At 44.6% G+C, this 21,271-nt stretch overlaps 1 protein-coding gene across 1 annotated transcript in view; it reads right to left on the reverse strand.

Moving 5' to 3' along the window:
• The window catches only part of LOC137309850 (myosin light chain kinase 2, skeletal/cardiac muscle-like), a 251,228-nt gene that overhangs the window by 208,869 nt on the left and 21,088 nt on the right, over nucleotides 1-21,271 (reverse strand). The window contains exons 3-4 of the mRNA XM_067977865.1: nucleotides 9,442-9,535; nucleotides 5,621-5,730 (exon numbers count right to left, since the gene is read on the reverse strand). Of these exons, the coding sequence (XP_067833966.1) occupies nucleotides 5,621-5,730; nucleotides 9,442-9,535 (204 nt within the window). The remainder of the gene's footprint in view (nucleotides 1-5,620; nucleotides 5,731-9,441; nucleotides 9,536-21,271) is intronic.

Here is a 21,271-nt window from a genome sequence, read left to right on the forward strand (position 1 = left end):
GAATATCAGTCAGGAAAGGTCGAGGTGCTCAGAGTGTCGGTCAGGAAAGGTCGAGGTGTTCAGAGTGTCGGTCAGGAAAGGTCGAGATGTTCAGAGTGTCGGTCAGGAAAGGTCGAGGTATTCAGAATATCGATCAGGAAAGGTCGAGGTGTTCAGAGTGTCGGTCAGCTGACTGTTCGATTTAAAGGAAGGTTTCAGTACATGGATGAGTGGATCTGTTTCCATTTGCACATGTATGTGGGCAGCCATTCAACGTGTGAGAGAACTATTTCACACGTGTGCACGGTCATGTTTTATTGCCCTGCACCAAATTTAGCTTAAAAACTTCAAAGAAATCAGGGAAGAGCTCAAACAGATTAACTGGAGTTTGTTCAACAGCACTTTGATTCGGGCACCTGGACCACCTTTCAAGGTGTAATACTGAGCATGTAGAATCAATACATTCTTAGGATCAGCAAACTAAACAAACAGAATCTTAAACTTTTTAACAAATTAATCAAAAGTAAAATAGAGAGGAAAAATGACCTCTCCAAAATCTGTCAGGAGAAATGGAATGGGATGCACTGGGGTGAATATGGGACGTCTGAAACACGGTGAAGAGTGATCAGAGAGTGCTTTCAAGCAGGAAACGGCAGACTTACTAAACAGCTACTTTGCATCGATGTTCACGTTAGTCACGATCTTCCAAAACTCTTGATTCAGGAATTGTCCCCTTGGATTGGAACGTTGCCAATGTCGCCCCACTATTTAAGAAGGGTAAGAGAGAAAAACTAGGAAATTCTAAGCGTATTAGTCTAACATCGGTTGTGGGGAAGTGACGAGAATCTGTTGAGGGACAGACTGACTGAGCATTGGCCAAATATGAGCTGACCAGAGAGAGCCAGTGTGGAATTGTGAAGGGTAAATCATGTCTAACGAACCTAGTTGAATTTTTTGAGGCGGTAACTAAAGCAGGTAAGGGAGTGTCTCTGGATGTTATTTATGTGAACTTCCAGAAGGCATTCGACAAGGTTCCACATTAAGAGACTGTTAACAAAAATGAGAGCGTTTGGAATTGGAGGCAACCATTGGCTTGGATAGGGAATTGGTTCGGAGGCAGGAGACAGAGAGTAGGGATAATGGGTATGGACTCAAATTGACAGGATGTGACTAGTGATGTCCCGCAGGGATCTGTACTGGGGCCACAGCTTTTCACTATATTAATAAATGACTTGGAGGAAGGAATAGAGAGCCGTATATCTAAGTTTACTGATGACACTAAGTTAGGCAGCAGAGTAAATAGTGTAGATGGGAGCAGGAAGTTGTAAAGGGACATTGAGAGATTCAGTGAGTGGGTAAAACTGGGGCAGATGGAGTTCAATGTGGGGAAGTGTGAGGTCATCCACTTTGGACCAAAGAAAGTTAGATCATCTAAACGGTGAGAAGCCTTTAGGGACAGTGGATGAGGAGAGAGATTTAGGGGTCCACTAAAAGCTGGTGAACAGGTACAAAAAATTAAAAAGGCTAATGGAATGTTGGCCTTTATCTCCTGAGGGCTGGAATACAAAGGGGTGGAAGTTATGTTCCAGCTGTACAGAGCTCTGGTTAGACCACATCTGGAGATACTGCATTCAGTTCTGGGCACTGCCCCTCAGGAAGGATATATTGGCCTTGGAGGGGGTGCAGTGCAGATTCACCAGAATGTTACCAGCACTAACGGGGTTAAATTATGAGGACAGGTGCACAGACTAGGCTTATATTCCCTCGAGTACAGAAGATTAAGGGGTGATCGAATTGAGGTGTTTAAGATGATTAAAGGATTTGATAGGGTAGATAGAGAGAAACTATTTCCTCTGGTGGGAGAGTCCAGAACAAGGGGGCATAACCTTAAAATTAGAGCTAGGGTGTTCAGGGGTGATGTCAGGAAGCACTTCCTCACACAAAGGGGAGTGGAAATCAGGAACTCTCTCCCCCAAAGAACTGTTGAGGCTGGGGGTCAATAGAAAATTTCAAGACTGAGATTGATAGGTTTTTGTTTGGTAAGGGTATTAAGGGATATGGAACCAGGGCGGGTAGATGGAGTTAAGATACAGATCAGTCATTATCTAATTAAATGGCGGAACAAGTTTGAGGGGCACAATGGCCTCCTCCTGTTCCTATTTCAAGTCTGCCTTTGATATTCTCTAGGGTTAGCACCATCAATTTCTCCTGTAAGCAGACCTGTGTCCCTCACAATCAACTATGTACTTTCACCATGCAATAGAGGGATAATGGTCGAACACTGAGACCCCCTTGTTACATGAACTGGATAGCGTGATCCTTGCACATGTTTTCACCTGGACTTCTACAATCTTACAAGAGATGGACTGATTAGCAATTTAATGAAACAAGGGCCGATACAAACTGTTAAGCTGCTCCCTATTATAGCCAGTTAGTGAATGTAGAGTAAGAATTCTAGCAAATCTCACCCTAATACAATTTCACTTTAGTCCGTCTCCATAAATAAGAACAATATGGCACATTGACTCATTGAGGGGCCGAGAAACAAAATTGACAATTCTTGGACACACTCTGCGATCTGGCCAGCTATCTAAACTTAGGCCAACTTTCTTCTTCAAGGAGACTTTTTACTCCCCGAGCACATGTTTCATAGAATCATAGAAAGGTTACAGCACGGAAGAAGACCATTCAGCCCGTCGAGTCCGTCCTGGCTCAATGCAAGAGCAATCCACTCCCCAAGAGTCCCACTCCCCAAGAGTCCCACTCCCCAAGAGTCCCACTCCCCCGCCCTATCCCTGTAGCCCTACAATTTTTTTCTTTTCAAGTACTTATCCAGTTCCCTTTTGAAGGCCATGATTGAATCTGCCTCCACCACCCCCTCGGGCAGTGCATTCCAGATCCTAACCACTCGCTGTGTAAAAAAGTTTTTCCTCATGTCGTCTTTGGTTCTTTTGCCAATCACCTTAAATCTATGTCCTCTGGTTCTTGACCCTTCCACCAATGGGAACAGTTTCTCTCTATCTACTCTGTCTGGACCCTTCATGATTTTGAACACCTCGATCAAATCTCCTCTCAACTGTCTCTGTTCCAAGGAGAACAACCCCAGCTTCTCCAGTCTATCCACGTAACTAAAGTCCCTCATCCCTGGAATCATCTAGTAAATATCTTCTGCACCCTCTCTAAGGCCTTCACATCTTTCCTAAAGTGCAGTGCCCAGAATTGGACACAATACTCCAGTTGTGGCCAAACCAGTGTTTTAAAAGACTTCCTTACTTTTTTACTCTATGCCTCTATTTATAAAGCCCAGGATCCCATATGCTTTTTTTAACCACTTTCTCAACCTGTCCTGCCACCTTCAATGATTTGTGTACATATACCCCCAGATCTCTCTGTTCCTGCACCCCTTTTAGAATTATACTCTTTAGTTTATATTTCCTCTCCTCGTTCTTCCTACCGAAATATATCACTTCACACTTTTCTGCGTCAAATTTCATTTGCCATGTCTCAGCCCATTCCACCAGCCTCTTGAAGTCTATCACTATCCTCCTCACTGTTCACTACCTTTCCAAGTTTTGTGTCATCTGCAAATTTTGAAATTGTGCCCTGTACACCCAAGTCCAAGTCATTAATATATATCAAGAAAACCAGTGGTCCCAGCACCGACCCCTGGGGAACACCACTGTACACCTCTCTCCAGTCCGAAAAACAACCATTCACCACTACTCTCTGTTTCCTGTCACTTAGCTAATTTTGTATCCACGCTGGCACTACCCCTTTTATTCCATGGGCATCAACTTTGATGACAAGCCTATTATGCGGCACTTTATCAAATGCCTTTTGAAAGCCCATATACACCACATCAACTGCAGTACCCTCATCAACCCTCTCTGTTACCTCATCTAAAAAACTCTATCAAGTTGCTTGAACACGATTTGCCTTTAACAAATCTGTGCTGGCTTTCCTTAATCAATCCACACTTGTCCAAGTGACTGTTAATTCTGTCCCAGATTATCGTTTCTAAAAGTTTCCCCACCACTGAGGTTAAACTGACTGGCCTGTAGTTGCTGGGTTTATCCTTACACCCTTTTTTGAACAAGGGTGTAACATTTGCAATTCTCCAGTCCTCTGGCACCACCCCCGTATCTAAGGATGTTTGGAAGATTATGACCAGTACCTCCGTAATTTCCTCCCTTACATCCCTCATCAACCTAGGATGCAACCCACCCGGACCGGGTGATTTATCTACTTTAAGTACAGTCAGCCTTTCTAGTACCTCTTCCTTATCAATTTTAAGCCCATCCAGTATCTCAACTACCTCCTGTTTTACTGAGACTCTGGCTGCATCTTCTTCCTTGGTAAAGACAGATGAAAAGTACTCATTTAGTACCTCGGCCATGCCCTCTGCCTCCATGAGTAGATCTCCTTTATGGTCCCTAATCAGCCCCATCCCTCCTCTTACTACCCGTTTACTGTTTACATGCCTGTAGAAGACTTTTGGATTTCTTTTATGTTGGCCGCCAGTCTATTCTCATACTCTCTCTTCGCCCCTCTTATTTCCTTTTTCACTTCCCCTCTGAACTTTCTATATTCAGCCTGGTTCTCACTTGTGTTATCAACCTGATATCTGTCATATGCCCTCTTTTTTCTGCTTCATCTTACTCTCTATCTCTTTCGCCATCCAGGGAGCTCTGGTTTCACTTATTCTGTTCCCCATGCCCACAGATAGTGGGAGCTGCCCTCTGACCTCTCTCTGTCCACAGTGAATTAAAATGGCTCCCCCCGGCCCTTTCCCCCCACCCCCCCCCCCCCCGCCCCACTGTCCCATTCTGTCCCGTCCTGCCCCCCTGCCTCTCTCTCTCTGCCCCCCTGCCTGCCTCTCTCTCCCTCCGCCCGCCTGCCCGCCTCTCTCCCTCCGCCTCTCTCCCTCCACCATGATAGATGGCGACCTGGCTACTCCACCTCACGCTGGGTGGGTTTGACTTCATTTCCTCCCAACCTCAGTGTGAAACATGGTCATGAATCCTCTGTTGTCCCAGGTCATTAGGGGTGATAGTTTCAATGGCCGTTCATTAACATACCGATTCCCTCTTTATCCCAGTATGTGTCTGTGATGTGAGGTGGGTTCGAAACCCTTGTAATCTCATTTTAAGACAAAAGCAACAATTCAACATGAATCATATCTCGACCCTTTCCATGGAAAAATGGATAAGAAATCCAAAAAGCAACTAAAGGGGCAAAAAAAGGACTAGAAAAAGCTGCAAAACACAAGAGTAAGAAAATCTCAGTATTTCAACGGTGAGACAGTAGTCAGAGGATGGGGGAGGTTCATGAAAACTATATGGAGCTGAAACAGGATGTGCACAAGATAGTAAATATTCCGAATGATTACTGCTTCCGAGCAGTCGCAAGGCAAGACTCGACTAACTTGCTCTCATATGCACACAGTGTACACGTTCACACTCACACGTACTTTTCATCAGTGTAGTCACACTCATGCACACACAGTACACATGCACACATAGTGTAAACATTCACACTCATACACAACATAAAACATACACTCATAGTGTACACTCTCGCAGATTGTTCACACTCACGTGTACTTACAGGTGATTTGACCATCAGTGTAAGTAATACTTACTACTCCATCACAAGAACCATCTCATTCCTGGTGTCAAAGGCATCGTAGAGCTGAATGAGATTCACATGGTTCAACTGATTCATCACCTGGACCTCATTACTGATACTCTCCTGAGGAGGGAGATGGGGAGAGATGAGGTGAGAGAGGCCGACAGGTCTCATTTACCCTCTGTGCATTTTCATGTTTCACTCTCAACACAAAAGGAGCAGCCAAGCTGATCACCATCGCTGGAGGAGTTATAATCACGCCCTCCGGAGAGAGCGAGTGGGAGTGAGACCGGGGATACTGAATGGAGAGAGTGAGTGGGAGTGAGACCGGGGATACTGAATGGAGAGAGTGAGTGGGAGTGAGACCGGGAATACTGAATGGAGAGAGTGAATGGGAGTGAGGCCGGGGATACTGAATGGAGAGAGTGAATGGGAGTGAGACCGGGGATACTGAATGGAGAGAGTGAGTGGGAGTGAGGCCGGGGATACTGAATGGAGAGAGTGAATGGGAGTGAGGCCGGGGATACTGAATGGAGAGAGTGAGTGGGAGTGAGGCCGGGGATACTGAATGGAGAGTGAGTGGGAGTGAGACCGGGAATACTGAATGGAGAGAGTGAGTGGGAGTGAGACCGGGGATACTGAATGGAGAGAGTGAGTGGGAGTGAGACCGGGGATACTGAATGGAGAGTGAGTGGGAGTGAGACCGGGGATATTGAATGGAGAGAGTGAGTGGGAGTGAGACCGGGAATACTGAATGGAGAGAGTGAGTGGGAGTGAGACCGGGGATACTGAATGGAGAGAGTGAGTGGGAGTGAGACCGGGGAAACTGAATGGAGAGAATGAGAATGAGTGGGAGTGAGGCCGGGGATACTGAATAGAGAGAGTGAGTGGGAGTGAGACCGGGGATACTGAATAGAGAGAGTGAGTGGGAGTGAGACCGGGGATACTGAATGGAGAGTGAGTGGGAGTGAGACCGGGGATACTGAATGGAGAGAGTGAGTGGGAGTGAGACCGGGAATACTGAATGGAGAGAGTGAGTGGGAGTGAGTCTGGGGATACTGAATGGAGAGTGAGTGGGAGTGAGACCGGGGATACTGAATGGAGAGTGAGTGGGAGTGAGTCCGGGGATACTGAGTGGAGAGTGAGTGGGAGTGAGACCGGGGATACTGAATGGAGAGAGTGAGTGGGAGTGAGACCGGGAATACTGAATGGAGAGAGTGAATGGGAGTGAGGCCGGGGATACTGAATGGAGAGAGTGAGTGGGAGTGAGACCGGGGATACTGAATAGAGAGAGTGAGTGGGAGTGAGACCGGGGATACTGAATGGAGAGAGTGAGTGGGAGTGAGACCGGGGATACTGAATGGAGAGAGTGAGTGGGAGTGAGACCGGGGATACTGAATGGAGAGTGAGTGGGAGTGAGACCGGGGATACTGAATGGAGAGAGTGAGTGGGAGTGAGACCGGGAATACTGAATGGAGAGAGTGAGTGGGAGTGAGACCGGGAATACTGAATGGAGAGAGTGAGTGGGAGTGAGACCGGGGATACTGAATGGAGAGAGTGAATGGGAGTGAGACCGGGGATACTGAATGGAGAGAGTGAATGGGAGTGAGACCGGGGATACTGAATGGAGAGAGTGAGTGGGAGTGAGACCGGGGATACTGAATGGAGAGAGTGAGTGGGAGTGAGACCGGGGATACTGAATGGAGAGAGTGAGTGGGAGTGAGACCGGGGATACTGAGTGGAGAGTGAGACCGGGGATACTGAATGGAGAGAGTGAGTGGGAGTGAGTCCGGGGATACTGAATGGAGAGAGTGAATGGGAGTGAGGCCGGGGATACTGAATGGAGAGAGTGAGTGGGAGTGAGACCGGGGATACTGAATGGAGAGAGTGAGTGGGAGTGAGACCGGGGATACTGAGTGGAGAGTGAGACCGGGGATACTGAATGGAGAGAGTGAGTGGGAGTGAGACCGGGGATACTGAATGGAGAGTGAGTGGGAGTGAGACCGGGGATACTGAATGGAGAGAGTGAGTGGGAGTGAGACCGGGGATACTGAGTGGAGAGTGAGACCGGGGATACTGAATGGAGAGAGTGAGTGGGAGTGAGACCGGGGATACTGAATGGAGAGAGTAGATTATGTTACCATAATGGAACATTTCGATGAGGATGAGTAAGGAGCCATGTATGGATTCTTTGGTACACGTATTGGAGGGAAGCCATTGATAGGTAATTGCTGATAGGTGGGAGTGCATGAGACCTGTCCCGTGGAGCTTGTCGATGGGGGACATTCGATCAGGATGCTGCAGTCAACCTTACTGAATGCAGGAGAAAGGTCGAAGAAGACATGATATAATGAGGTGCAGCTGTCAGCTCTCTCGTTCTGTGAGATTTGTCACTGTAACTCATGGTGTGGAATGGTGCAGCTGTCCATAATTTGATCTCCTGCAATCCACACATTCTGTTCGTTCCAGAAAATGATGGCATCCCCCTGGTTAACAACATGTATGAACGAGTTGCAAAAACATCAGTCCCTTCCCTCCTTATGAGAACATCACAATGGGAGTCAACTGATCGAGAGAACCAATGAGTGGATCTGCCCCTCACTCAAACAAGACAGATACTTTATTACAACAACAACATGCTTTAAAATGCAGATGGGAGAATTAAGAAGGGTCCTTGGATCATCCAGTCCCTCAGGTCTCCAGTGTCCAGCACACACACACACACAGTATCTTACACCCACCGGAACTGCAATGAGGAACAGAGATGTAATGTGAATACTCTGCTCCCTCCACATATGGGATCAAAGTACGTTTACACTGTTTACAAACAGTGTAATGAACTCCACTTTATCCAGAAACCTGGGGGACGTGGAATTAAAAAGGAGCCAAATCAGATTGTTGAGAAGTGACCGGGTAACCAAAGGACACAGACTGAAGACAATTGGCAAAAGAACCAGAGGGCAGATGAGGAGAATTATTTTGACGCAGCGTATTGTTATGATCTGGAATTCACTGCCTGAAAGGGCGGTGGAAGCAGATTCAATAGTAACTTTCAAAAGGGGATTGGATAAATACTTCAAAAGGAGAAATTTGCAGGACTGTGGAGAAAAAGCAGGGGAGTGGAACTAATTGGATAGCATTTTTAAAGATCCAGCAAAGAACGATGGGCTGAATGGCCTCCTGGGCTGTATGATTCCAGGTATGAGAACATCCAATGTAAGGGAAATACAGGGGGCTCCAGGAGACTGAGATCGATGGCTGACTATTGTTACACGGGGAGTGGGGGTGATCGCAGAATTGCCCAGACAGGGAACATGTGTGATGAGACGGTTCAGACAGGGAGCAGTTTGAGGGGGTTCCTGTTACTGTTTGTATTGGAGAATAGGAGGTGAGAAGATCAATCAGAATAGGAATGGCCACTGATGGTTCTTACAGCAGATGCTTGGAAATAAAATTTACTGAAACTTTTTGAGGAAAAGTTCCAGGAATTCTCTTTGTAGAAAATTGATGTAACGGTAGAGCAGGACCAATGGAGAATGGGGACATCCAGTATGCTGTTTAATAGGCCTGTCAGCATCCCATCATTCAGTCACAGGGTTAATTTGGACATGCTGCTCAGCAGGAGTTCTGGCCTCTGAACTCTTCCATCCACTTGTTTCATGGTCCTAATGTAAGGGGTGTACAGTAATTATGACACTCAACCCTTGACACAATCGTTCTGCTCCTTGGATGCCGGAAGGCAGGTCTGAGGAGAGCAGCCCAGTTATGGCTCAAAAATGAATGGAATTTAACGGGAATTTCTGGTTTTGAATGGGGAGCAATCTCTGCACCCACCTTTTCTTTGGCGGATCTCACTTTGATAATTTTCATGGCCAATTGGAGGCCCGATGATCGGCAGGTGCAACGATGAACACTCCCGAATCGTCCCCTAAAAAATAGAGAGAGTGCAGGATCCGAAGGAAAAGGGGCAGAGAAGCACACCTTAATCACACTCTAATACAAACTGATCAATGTAACACTCTGATATACCACACTCTCTCTCAGTCCATGACCAACTGATCAATGTAACACTCTGATATACCACACTCTCTCTCAGTCCATGACCAACTGATCAATGTAACACTCTGATATACCACACTCTCTCACAGTCTAATACTAACTGATCAATGTAACACTGATATACCACACTCTCGCACAGTCCAATACTAACTGATCAATGTAACACTCTGATATACCACACTCTCTCACAATCTAATACTGACCGATGACTGTAACTCTCTGATACAACACACTCTCTCACACTCTAATACAAACTGAACACTGTAACACTCAGATAAAACACATCAACTCAAACTCTAATCATAACTGATCACTGCAACACTCTGATATACCACACTCTAAACATAAGGACATGAGAACATAAGAAATCGGAGCAGGAATAGGCTGTACGGCCCCTCGAGCCTGCTCCGCCATTCAATCAGATCATGGCTGATCTTTGACCTCAACTCCACTTTCATGCCCGATCCCCGTATCCCTTGATTCCCCTAGAGCCCAAAAATCTATCAATCTCAGTCTTGAATATATTCAACGACTGAGCATTCACAGCCCTCTGGGGCAGAGAAGTCCAAAGATTCACAACCCTCTGAGTGAAGAAATTTCTCCTCCTCAGTCTTAAATGGCCGAGCCCTTATCCTGAGACTATGCCCCCTGGTTCTAGACTCTCCAGCCAGGGGAAACAACCTCTCAGTATCTGCCCTGTCAAGCCCCCTCAGAATCTTATATGTTTCAATGAGATCACCTCTCATTCTTCTAAACTCCAGGGAGTATAGGCCCAATCTCTCCTCATTGGACAACCCTCTCAACCCACGAATTAATCGAGTGAATCTTGCACCGCCTCGAAGGCAAGTATATCCTTCCTCAGATAAGGAGACCAAAACTGTGCGCAGTATTCCAGGTGAGGTCTCACTAAAGCCCTGTACAATCGTAGTAAGACTTCCTTACTCTTGTACTCCAACCCACTTGCAATAAAGGCCAACTTGTCATTTGCCTTCCTAATTGCTTGCTGTACCTGCATGCTAACTTTCTGTGTTTCTTGTACGAGGACACCCAAATCTCTCTGAACACCAACATTTAATAGTTTCTCACCATTTAAAAAATATTCTGTTTTTCTATTCTTCCTACCAAAGTGAATAACCTCACATTTCCCCACATTATTAGAGATGGGCAATAAATACTGGCCTCGCCACTGATGCCCACATCCCATGAACAAATAAAATATTATACTTCATCTGCCACCTTCTTGCCCACTCACTTAACCTGTCTCTATCCCTTTGCAAACACTTTGTGTCCTCCTCACAGCTTACTTTCCCACCTAGCTTTGTATCATCAGCAAACTTGGATAAATTACACTCGGTCCCTTCGTCTAAGTTATTAATATAGATTGTAAATAGCTGAGGCCCAAACACTGATCCTTGCAGCACCCCACTAGTTACAGCCTGCCAACCTGAAAATGACCCATTCCGCTTTATCTACCCTGCGAGTTACATCCTCATAAAACTCTAATAAATTTGTCAAACACGATTTCTCTTTCATAAAACCATGTTGACTCTGTCCAATCATATTATGATGTTCTCAGTGCCCTGTTACCATGTCCTTAATAATGGATTCCAGCATTTTCCCGATGACTGATGTCAGGCAAACTGGCCTGTAGTTCCCTGTTTTTTCTCTCCCTCCTTTCTTGAATAGTGGGGTTACATTTGTTACCTTCCAATCCACTGGGACCGTTCTAGAACCTAGGGAATTCTGGAAGATCATAACCAATGCATCCACTATCTCTGCAGCCACCTCTTTTAGAACCCTCGGATGTCGGCCATCAGGTCCAGTGTATTTATCGGCTTTTAGTCCCATTAGTTTCTCTAGTACTTTTCTTTACTAATACTAATTACTTTAAGTTCCTCACTCTCATTAGCCCCTTGGTTCCCCACTATTTCTGGTATGTTTTTTGTGTCTTCTATTGTGAAGACAGATACAAAATATTTGATTAATGTCTCTGCCATTTCCTTATTCCCCATTATAATTTCTCCTGTCTCAGCCTCTAAGGGACCCACATTTACTTTCGCTAATCTCTTCCTTTTTATATACTTGTAGAAGTTCTTACAATCTGTTTTTATATTTCTTGTTGTTTACTCTCATTCTATTTTCTCCGTTTTTATCTACTGATAAAAGTAACCAATCACAGTAACACTCTGATATACCACACTCTGTCAGTCTAAACATATGTAAACAATTTTACAACACCAAGTTATAGTCCAACGATTTTTATTAATATTAATAACTTGGTGTTGTAAAATTGTTTACATTTGTCAACCCCAGTCCATCACCGGCATCTCCACATCAAGTCTAAACATAAGAACATAAGAAATCGGAGCAGGAGTAGGCCATACGGTCCCTCGAGCCTGCTCCGCCATTCAATCAGATCATGGCTGATCTTCGACCTCAACTCCACTTTCTCGCCCGATCCCCATATCCCTTGATTCCCTTAGAATCCAAAAATCTATCGCTCTCAGCCTGGAATATATTCAACTACTCAGCATCCACAGCCCTCAGGGGTCGGGAATTCCAAAGATTCACAACCCTCTGAGTGAAGAAATTTCACCTCATCTCAGTCTTAAATGGCCAACCTCTTATCCTGAGACTATGACCCCTAGTTCGAGACTCTCCAGCCAGGGGAAACAACCTCTCAGTATCTACCCTGTCAAGCCCCATCAGAATCTTATGTTTCAATGAGATCACCTCTCATTCTTCTGAACTCCAGTGAGTATAGGCCCATTCTATTCAATCTCTCCTCAAAGGACAACCCTCTCATCCCAGGAATTAATCTAGTGAACCTTCGTTGCACCGCCTCTAAGGTAAGTATATCCTTCCTTAGATAAGGAGACCAAAACTGTACGCAATACTCCAGGTGAGGTCTCACCAAAGCCCTGCACAATTGTAGTAAGAATTCCTTACTCCAAACTGGACAAAAGAGCTGAATTCCAGAGGTGAGGTGAGAGTGACTGCCCTTGACATCAAGGCAGCATTTGACTGAGTGAGGCACCAATGAGCCCCAGTAAAATTGAAGTCAATGGGAATCAGGGGGAAAACTCTTCAGTGGCTGGAGTCATACCTAGCACAAAGGAAGATGGTAGTGGTTGTTGGAGGCCAATCATCTCAGACCCAGGACATTGCTGCATGAGTTCCTCAGGGCAGTGTCCTAGGCCCAACCATCTTCAGCTGCTTCATCAATGACCTTTCCTCCATCATAAGGTCAGAAATGGGGATGTTCATTGATGATTGCACAGTGTTCAGTTCCATTCGCAACCCCTCAGATAATGAAGCAGTCTGTGCCCTCATGCAGCAAGACCTGGACAACATCCAGGCTTGAGGCTGATAAGTGGCAAGTAACATTCGCGCCAGACAAGTGCCAGGCAATGACCATCTCAACAAGAGAGAGTCTAACCATCTGCCCTTGATATTCAATGGCATTACCATCGCCGAATCCCCCACCATCAACATCCTGGGGGTCACCATTGACCAGAAATTTAATTGGACCAGCCACATAAATACTGTGGCCACGAGAGCAGGTCAGAGGCTGGGTATTCTACGGTGAGTGACTCACCTCCTGACTCCCCAAAGCCTTTCCACCATCTACAAGGCACAAGTCAGGAGTGTGATGGAATACTCTCCACTTGCCTGGATGAGTGCAGCTCCAACAACACTCAAGAAGCTCAACAACATCCAGGACAAAGCAGCCCGCTTGACTGACACCCCATCCACCACCTTAAACATTCACTCCCTTCACCACTGGCGCACTGTGGCTGCAGTGTGTACCATCCACAGGATGCACTGCAGCAACTCGCCAAGGCTTCTTCAACAGCACCTCCCAAACCCGCGACCTCTACCACCTAGAAGGGCAAGGGCAGCAGGCACATGGGAACAACACCACCTGCACGTTCCCCTCCAAGTCACACACCATCCCGACTTGGAAATATATCGCCGTTCCTTCATTGTCGCTGGGTCAAAATCCTGGAACTCCCTTCCTAACAGCACTGTGGGAGAACCTTCACCACACGGACTGCAGCGGTTCAAGAAGGCGGCTCACCACCACCTTCTCAAGGGCAATTAGGGATGGGCAATAAATGTTGGCCCTGCCAGCGACACCCACATCCCATGGACGAATAAAAGAAACTCTTATACTCCAAACCCCCTTGCAATAAAGGCCAACATTCCATTTGCCTTCCTAATAGCTTGCTGTACCTGCATGTTAACTTTTTGTGTTTCTTGTACAAGGACTCCCAAATCCCTCTGAACACCAACGTTTCATAGTTTCTCACCATTTAAAAAAATTCTGTTTTTCTATTCTTCTTACCAAAGTGAATAACCTCACATTTCCCCACATTATACTCCATCTGCCACCTTCTTGCCCACTCACTTAACCTGTCTCTATCCCTTTGCAGACTCTGTGTCCTCCTCACAGCTTACTTTCCCACCTAACTTTGTATCATCAGCAAACTTGGATACATTACACTCGGTCCCTTCATCCAAGTCATTAATATAGATTGTAAATAGCTGAGGCCCAAGCACTGATCCTTGTGGCACCCCACTAGTTACAGCCTGCCAACCCGAGAATGACCCGTTTATCCTACTCTCTGTTTTCTGTCCGTTAACCAATCCTCTATCCATGCTAATACATTACCCCCAACCCCATGAGCCCTTATCTTGTTTAACAACCTTTTATGTGGCACCTTATCGAATGCCTTTTGAAAATCCAAATATACAACATCCACTGGCTCCCCTTTATCTACCCTGCTAGTTACATCCTCAAAAAACACGAATAAATTTGTCAAACATGATTTCCCTTTCATAAAACCATGTTGACTCTGTCCAATCATATTATGATGGTCTCAGTGCCCTGTTACCACTTCCTTAATAATGGATTCCAGCATTTTCCTGACGACTGAGGTCAGGCTAACTGGCCTGTAGTTCCCTGTTTTCTCTTTCCCTCATTTCTTAAATAGCGGGGTTACATTTGCTACCTTCCAATCCACTAGGACCTAGGGAATTCTGGAAGATCACAACCAATGCATCCACTATCTCTGCAGCCACCTCTTTTAGAACCCTCGGATGTAGGCCATCAGGTCCAAAGGATTTGTCGGCTTTTAGTCCCATTAATTTCTCTAGTACTTTTTCTTTACTAATATTAATTACTTTAAGTTCCTCACTCTCATTAGCCCCTTGGTTCCCCACTATTTTTGGTATTTTTTTGTGTCTTCTACTGTGAAGACAGATACAAAATATTTGATTAATGTCTCTTCTTATTCCCCATTATAATTTCTCCTGTCTCAGCCTCTAAGGGACCCACATTTAATTTTGCTGATCTCTTCCTTTTTACTTACTTGTAGAAGCTCTTACAATCTGTTTTTATATTTCTTGTTTTTTACTCTCATATTCTATTTGCTCTCTTTTTATCAACTGAAAAAACAAACTGATCACTGTGACAGTCTGATATACCACACTAACACACACTCGAACACTAACTGATCACTGTGACAGTCTGATATACCACACTAACACACACTCGAACACAAACTGATCACTGTGACAGTCTGATATACCACACTAACACACACTCGAACACTAACTGATCACTGTGACAGTCTGATATACCACACTAACACACACTCTAACACAAACTGATCACTGTGACAGTCTGATATACCACACTAACTCACACTCGAACACAAACTGATCACTGTGACAGTCTGATATACCACACTAACTCACACTCGAACACAAACTGAACACTGTGACAGTCTGATATACCACACTAACACACACTCGAACACAAACTGATCACTGTGACAGTCTGATATACCACACTAACACACACTCGAACACTAACTGATCACTGTGACAGTCTGATACACCACACTAACACACACTCGAACACAAACTGATCACTGTGACAGTCTGATACACCACACTAACACACACTCGAACACTAACTGATCACTGTGACAGTCTGATATACCACACTAACACACACTCGAACACAAACTGATCACTGTGACAGTCTGATATACCACACTAACACACACTCGAACACAAACTGATCACTGTGACAGTCTGATATACCACACTAACACACACTCGAACACTAACTGATCACTGTGACAGTCTGATATACCACACTAACACACACTCTAACACAAACTGATCACTGTGACAGTCTGATATACCACACTAACACACACTCTAACACAAACTGATCACTGTGACAGTCTGATATACCACACTAACACACACTCGAACACAAACTGATCACTGTGACAGTCTGATACACCACACTAACTCACACTCGAACACAAACTGATCACTGTGACAGTCTGATATACCACACTAACACACACTCGAACACTAACTGATCACTGTGACAGTCTGATACACCACACTAACTCACACTCTAACACAAACTGATCACTGTGACAGTCTGATATACCACACTAACACACACTCTAACACAAACTGATCACTGTGACAGTCTGATATACCACACTAACACACACTCGAACACTAACTGATCACTGTGACAGTCTGATATACCACACTAACTCACACTCGAACACTAACTGATCACTGTGACAGTCTGATATACCACACTAACACACACTCGAACACTAACTGATCACTGTGACAGTCTGATACACCACACTAACACACACTCGAACACTAACTGATCACTGTGACAGTCTGATACACCACACTAACACACACTCGAACACTAACTGATCACTGTGACAGTCTGATACACCACACTAACTCACACTCTAACACAAACTGATCACTGTGACAGTCTGATATACCACACTAACACACACTCTAACACAAACTGATCACTGTGACAGTCTGATATACCACACTAACACACACTCGAACACTAACTGATCACTGTGACAGTCTGATATACCACACTAACTCACACTCGAACACTAACTGATCACTGTGACAGTCTGATATACCACACTAACACACACTCTAACACAAACTGATCACTGTGACAGTCTGATATACCACACTAACTCACACTCGAACACAAACTGATCACTGTGACAGTCTGATATACCACACTAACACACACTCGAACACAAACTGATCACTGTGACAGTCTGATACACCACACTAACACACACTCGAACACTAACTGATCACTGTGACAGTCTGATATACCACACTAACACACAGTCGAACACAAACTGATCACTGTGACAGTCTGATATACCACACTAACTCACACTCGAACACTAACTGATCACTGTGACAGTCTGATATACCACACTAACACACAGTCGAACACAAACTGATCACTGTGACAGTCTGATATACCACACTAACACACACTCTAACACAAACTGATCACTGTGACAGTCTGATATACCACACTAACACACACTCTAACACAAACTGATCACTGTGACAGTCTGATATACCACACTAACACACACTCTAACACAAACTGATCACTGTGACAGTCTGATATACCACACTAACTCACACTCTAACACAAACTGATCACTGTGACAGTCTGATACACCACACTAACACACACTCGAACACAAACTGATCACTGTGACAGTCTGATACACCACACTAACACACACTCGAACACAAACTGATCACTGTGACAGTCTGATATACCACACTAACACACACTCGAACACAAACTGATCACTGTGACAGTCTGATACACCACACTAACTCACACTCGAACACTAACTGATCACTGTGACAGTCTGATACACCACACTAACACACACTCGAACACTAACTGATCACTGTGACAGTCTGATATACCACACTAACACACACTCGAACACAAACTGATCACTGTGACAGTCTGATATACCACACTAACTCACACTCGAACACTAACTGATCACTGTGACAGTCTGATACACCACACTAACACACACTCGAACACTAACTGATCACTGTGACAGTCTGATACACCACACTAACTCACACTCGAACACTAACTGATCACTGTGACAGTCTGATATACCACACTAACACACACTCGAACACAAACTGATCACTGTGACAGTCTGATATACCACACTAACACACACTCGAACACAAACTGATCACTGTGACAGTCTGATATACCACACTAACACACACTCGAACACTAACTGATCACTGTGACAGTCTGATATACCACACTAACTCACACTCGAACACTAACTGATCACTGTGACAGTCTGATATACCACACTAACACACACTCTAACACAAACTGATCACTGTGACAGTCTGATATACCACACTAACACACACTCTAACACAAACTGATCACTGTGACAGTCTGATATACCACACTAACACACACTCTAACACTAACTGATCACTGTGACAGTCTGATATACCACACTAACACACACTCGAACACTAACTGATCACTGTGACAGTCTGATATACCACACTAACACACACTCGAACACAAACTGATCACTGTGACAGTCTGATATACCACACTAACACACACTCGAACACAAACTGATCACTGTGACAGTCTGATATACCACACTAACACACACTCGAACACTAACTGATCACTGTGACAGTCTGATATACCACACTAACTCACACTCGAACACAAACTGATCACTGTGACAGTCTGATACACCACACTAACTCACACTCGAACACAAACTGATCACTGTGACAGTCTGATATACCACACTAACACACACTCGAACACTAACTGATCACTGTGACAGTCTGATATACCACACTAACACACACTCGAACACTAACTGATCACTGTGACAGTCTGATATACCACACTAACTCACACTCTAACACAAACTGATCACTGTGACAGTCTGATATACCACACTAACTCACACTCGAACACAAACTGATCACTGTGACAGTCTGATATACCACACTAACTCACACTCTAACACAAACTGATCACTGTGACAGTCTGATATACCACACTAACACACACTCGAACACAAACTGATCACTGTGACAGTCTGATATACCACACTAACACACACTCTAACACAAACTGATCACTGTGACAGTCTGATACACCACACTAACTCACACTCGAACACAAACTGATCACTGTGACAGTCTGATACACCACACTAACTCACACTCGAACACAAACTGATCACTGTGACAGTCTGATATACCACACTAACACACACTCGAACACTAACTGATCACTGTGACAGTCTGATATACCACACTAACACACACTCGAACACTAACTGATCACTGTGACAGTCTGATATACCACACTAACTCACACTCGAACACTAACTGATCACTGTGACAGTCTGATATACCACACTAACTCACACTCTAACACAAACTGATCACTGTGACAGTCTGATATACCACACTAACACACACTCGAACACTAACTGATCACTGTGACAGTCTGATATACCACACTAACTCACACTCTAACACAAACTGATCACTGTGACATTCTGATATACCACACTAACACACACTCGAACACAAACTGATCACTGTGACAGTCTGATATACCACACTAACTCACACTCTAACACAAACTGATCACTGTGACAGTCTGATATACCACACTAACTCACACTCGAACACAAACTGATCACTGTGACAGTCTGATACACCACACTAACACACACTCGAACACTAACTGATCACTGTGACAGTCTGATACACCACACTAACACACACTCGAACACTAACTGATCACTGTGACAGTCTGATATACCACACTAACTCACACTCGAACACTAACTGATCACTGTGACAGTCTGATATACCACACTAACTCACACTCTAACACTAACTGATCACTGTGACAGTCTGATATACCACACTAACACACACTCGAACACTAACTGATCACTGTGACAGTCTGATATACCACACTAACACACACTCGAACACTAACTGATCACTGTGACAGTCTGATACACCACACTAACACACACTCGAACACAAACTGATCACTGTGACAGTCTGATACACCACACTAACACACACTCTAACACAAACTGATCACTGTGACAGTCTGATATACCACACTAACACACACTCGAACACTAACTGATCACTGTGACAGTCTGATATACCACACTAACTCACACTCGAACACAAACTGATCACTGTGACAGTCTGATATACCACACTAACACACATTCGAACACTAACTGATCACTGTGACAGTCTGATATACCACACTAACACACACTCTAACACAAACTGATCACTGTGACAGTCTGATATACCACACTAACTCACACTCGAACACTAACTGATCACTGTGACAGTCTGATATACCACACTAACACACACTCGAACACTAACTGATCACTGTGACAGTCTGATATACCACACTAACACACACTCTAACACAAACTGATCACTGTGACAGTCTGATATACCACACTAACACACACTCGAACACAAACTGATCACTGTGACAGTCTGATATACCACACTAACTCACACTCTAACACAAACTGATCACTGTGACAGTCTGATATACCACACTAACACACACTCTAACACAAACTGATCACTGTGACAGTCTGATATACCACACTAACACACACTCGAACACTAACTGATCACTGTGACAGTCTGATACACCACACTAACTCACACTCGAACACTAACTGATCACTGTGACAGTCTGATATACCACACTAACACACACTCGAACACTAACTGATCACTGTGACAGTCTGATATACCACACTAACTCACACTCTAACACTAACTGATCACTGTGACAGTCTGATATACCACACTAACTCACACTCGAACACTAACTGATCACTGTGACAGTCTGATACACCACACTAACTCACACTCGAACACTAACTGATCACTGTGACAGTCTGATATACCACACTAACACACACTCGAACACAAACTGATCACTGTGACAGTCTGATATACCACACTAACACACACTCGAACACAAACTGATCACTGTGACAGTCTGATATACCACACTAACACACACTCGAACACTAACTGATCACTGTGACAGTCTGATATACCACACTAACTCACACTCGAACACTAACTGATCACTGTGACAGTCTGATATACCACACTAACACACACTCTAACACAAACTGATCACTGTGACAGTCTGATATACCACACTAACACACACTCTAACACAAACTGATCACTGTGACAGTCTGATATACCACACTAACACACACTCTAACACTAACTGATCACTGTGACAGTCTGATATACCACACTAACACACACTCGAACACTAACTGATCACTGTGACAGTCTGATATACCACACTAACACACACTCGAACACAAACTGATCACTGTGACAGTCTGATATACCACACTAACACACACTCGAACACAAACTGATCACTGTGACAGTCTGATATACCACACTAACACACACTCGAACACTAACTGATCACTGTGACAGTCTGATATACCACACTAACTCACACTCGAACACAAACTGATCACTGTGACAGTCTGATACACCACACTAACTCACACTCGAACACAAACTGATCACTGTGACAGTCTGATATACCACACTAACACACACTCGAACACTAACTGAT

The sequence above is a fragment of the Heptranchias perlo genome, unplaced genomic scaffold, assembly GCF_035084215.1.
Source record: "Heptranchias perlo isolate sHepPer1 unplaced genomic scaffold, sHepPer1.hap1 HAP1_SCAFFOLD_184, whole genome shotgun sequence".
Classification (NCBI taxonomy): domain Eukaryota; kingdom Metazoa; phylum Chordata; class Chondrichthyes; order Hexanchiformes; family Hexanchidae; genus Heptranchias; species Heptranchias perlo.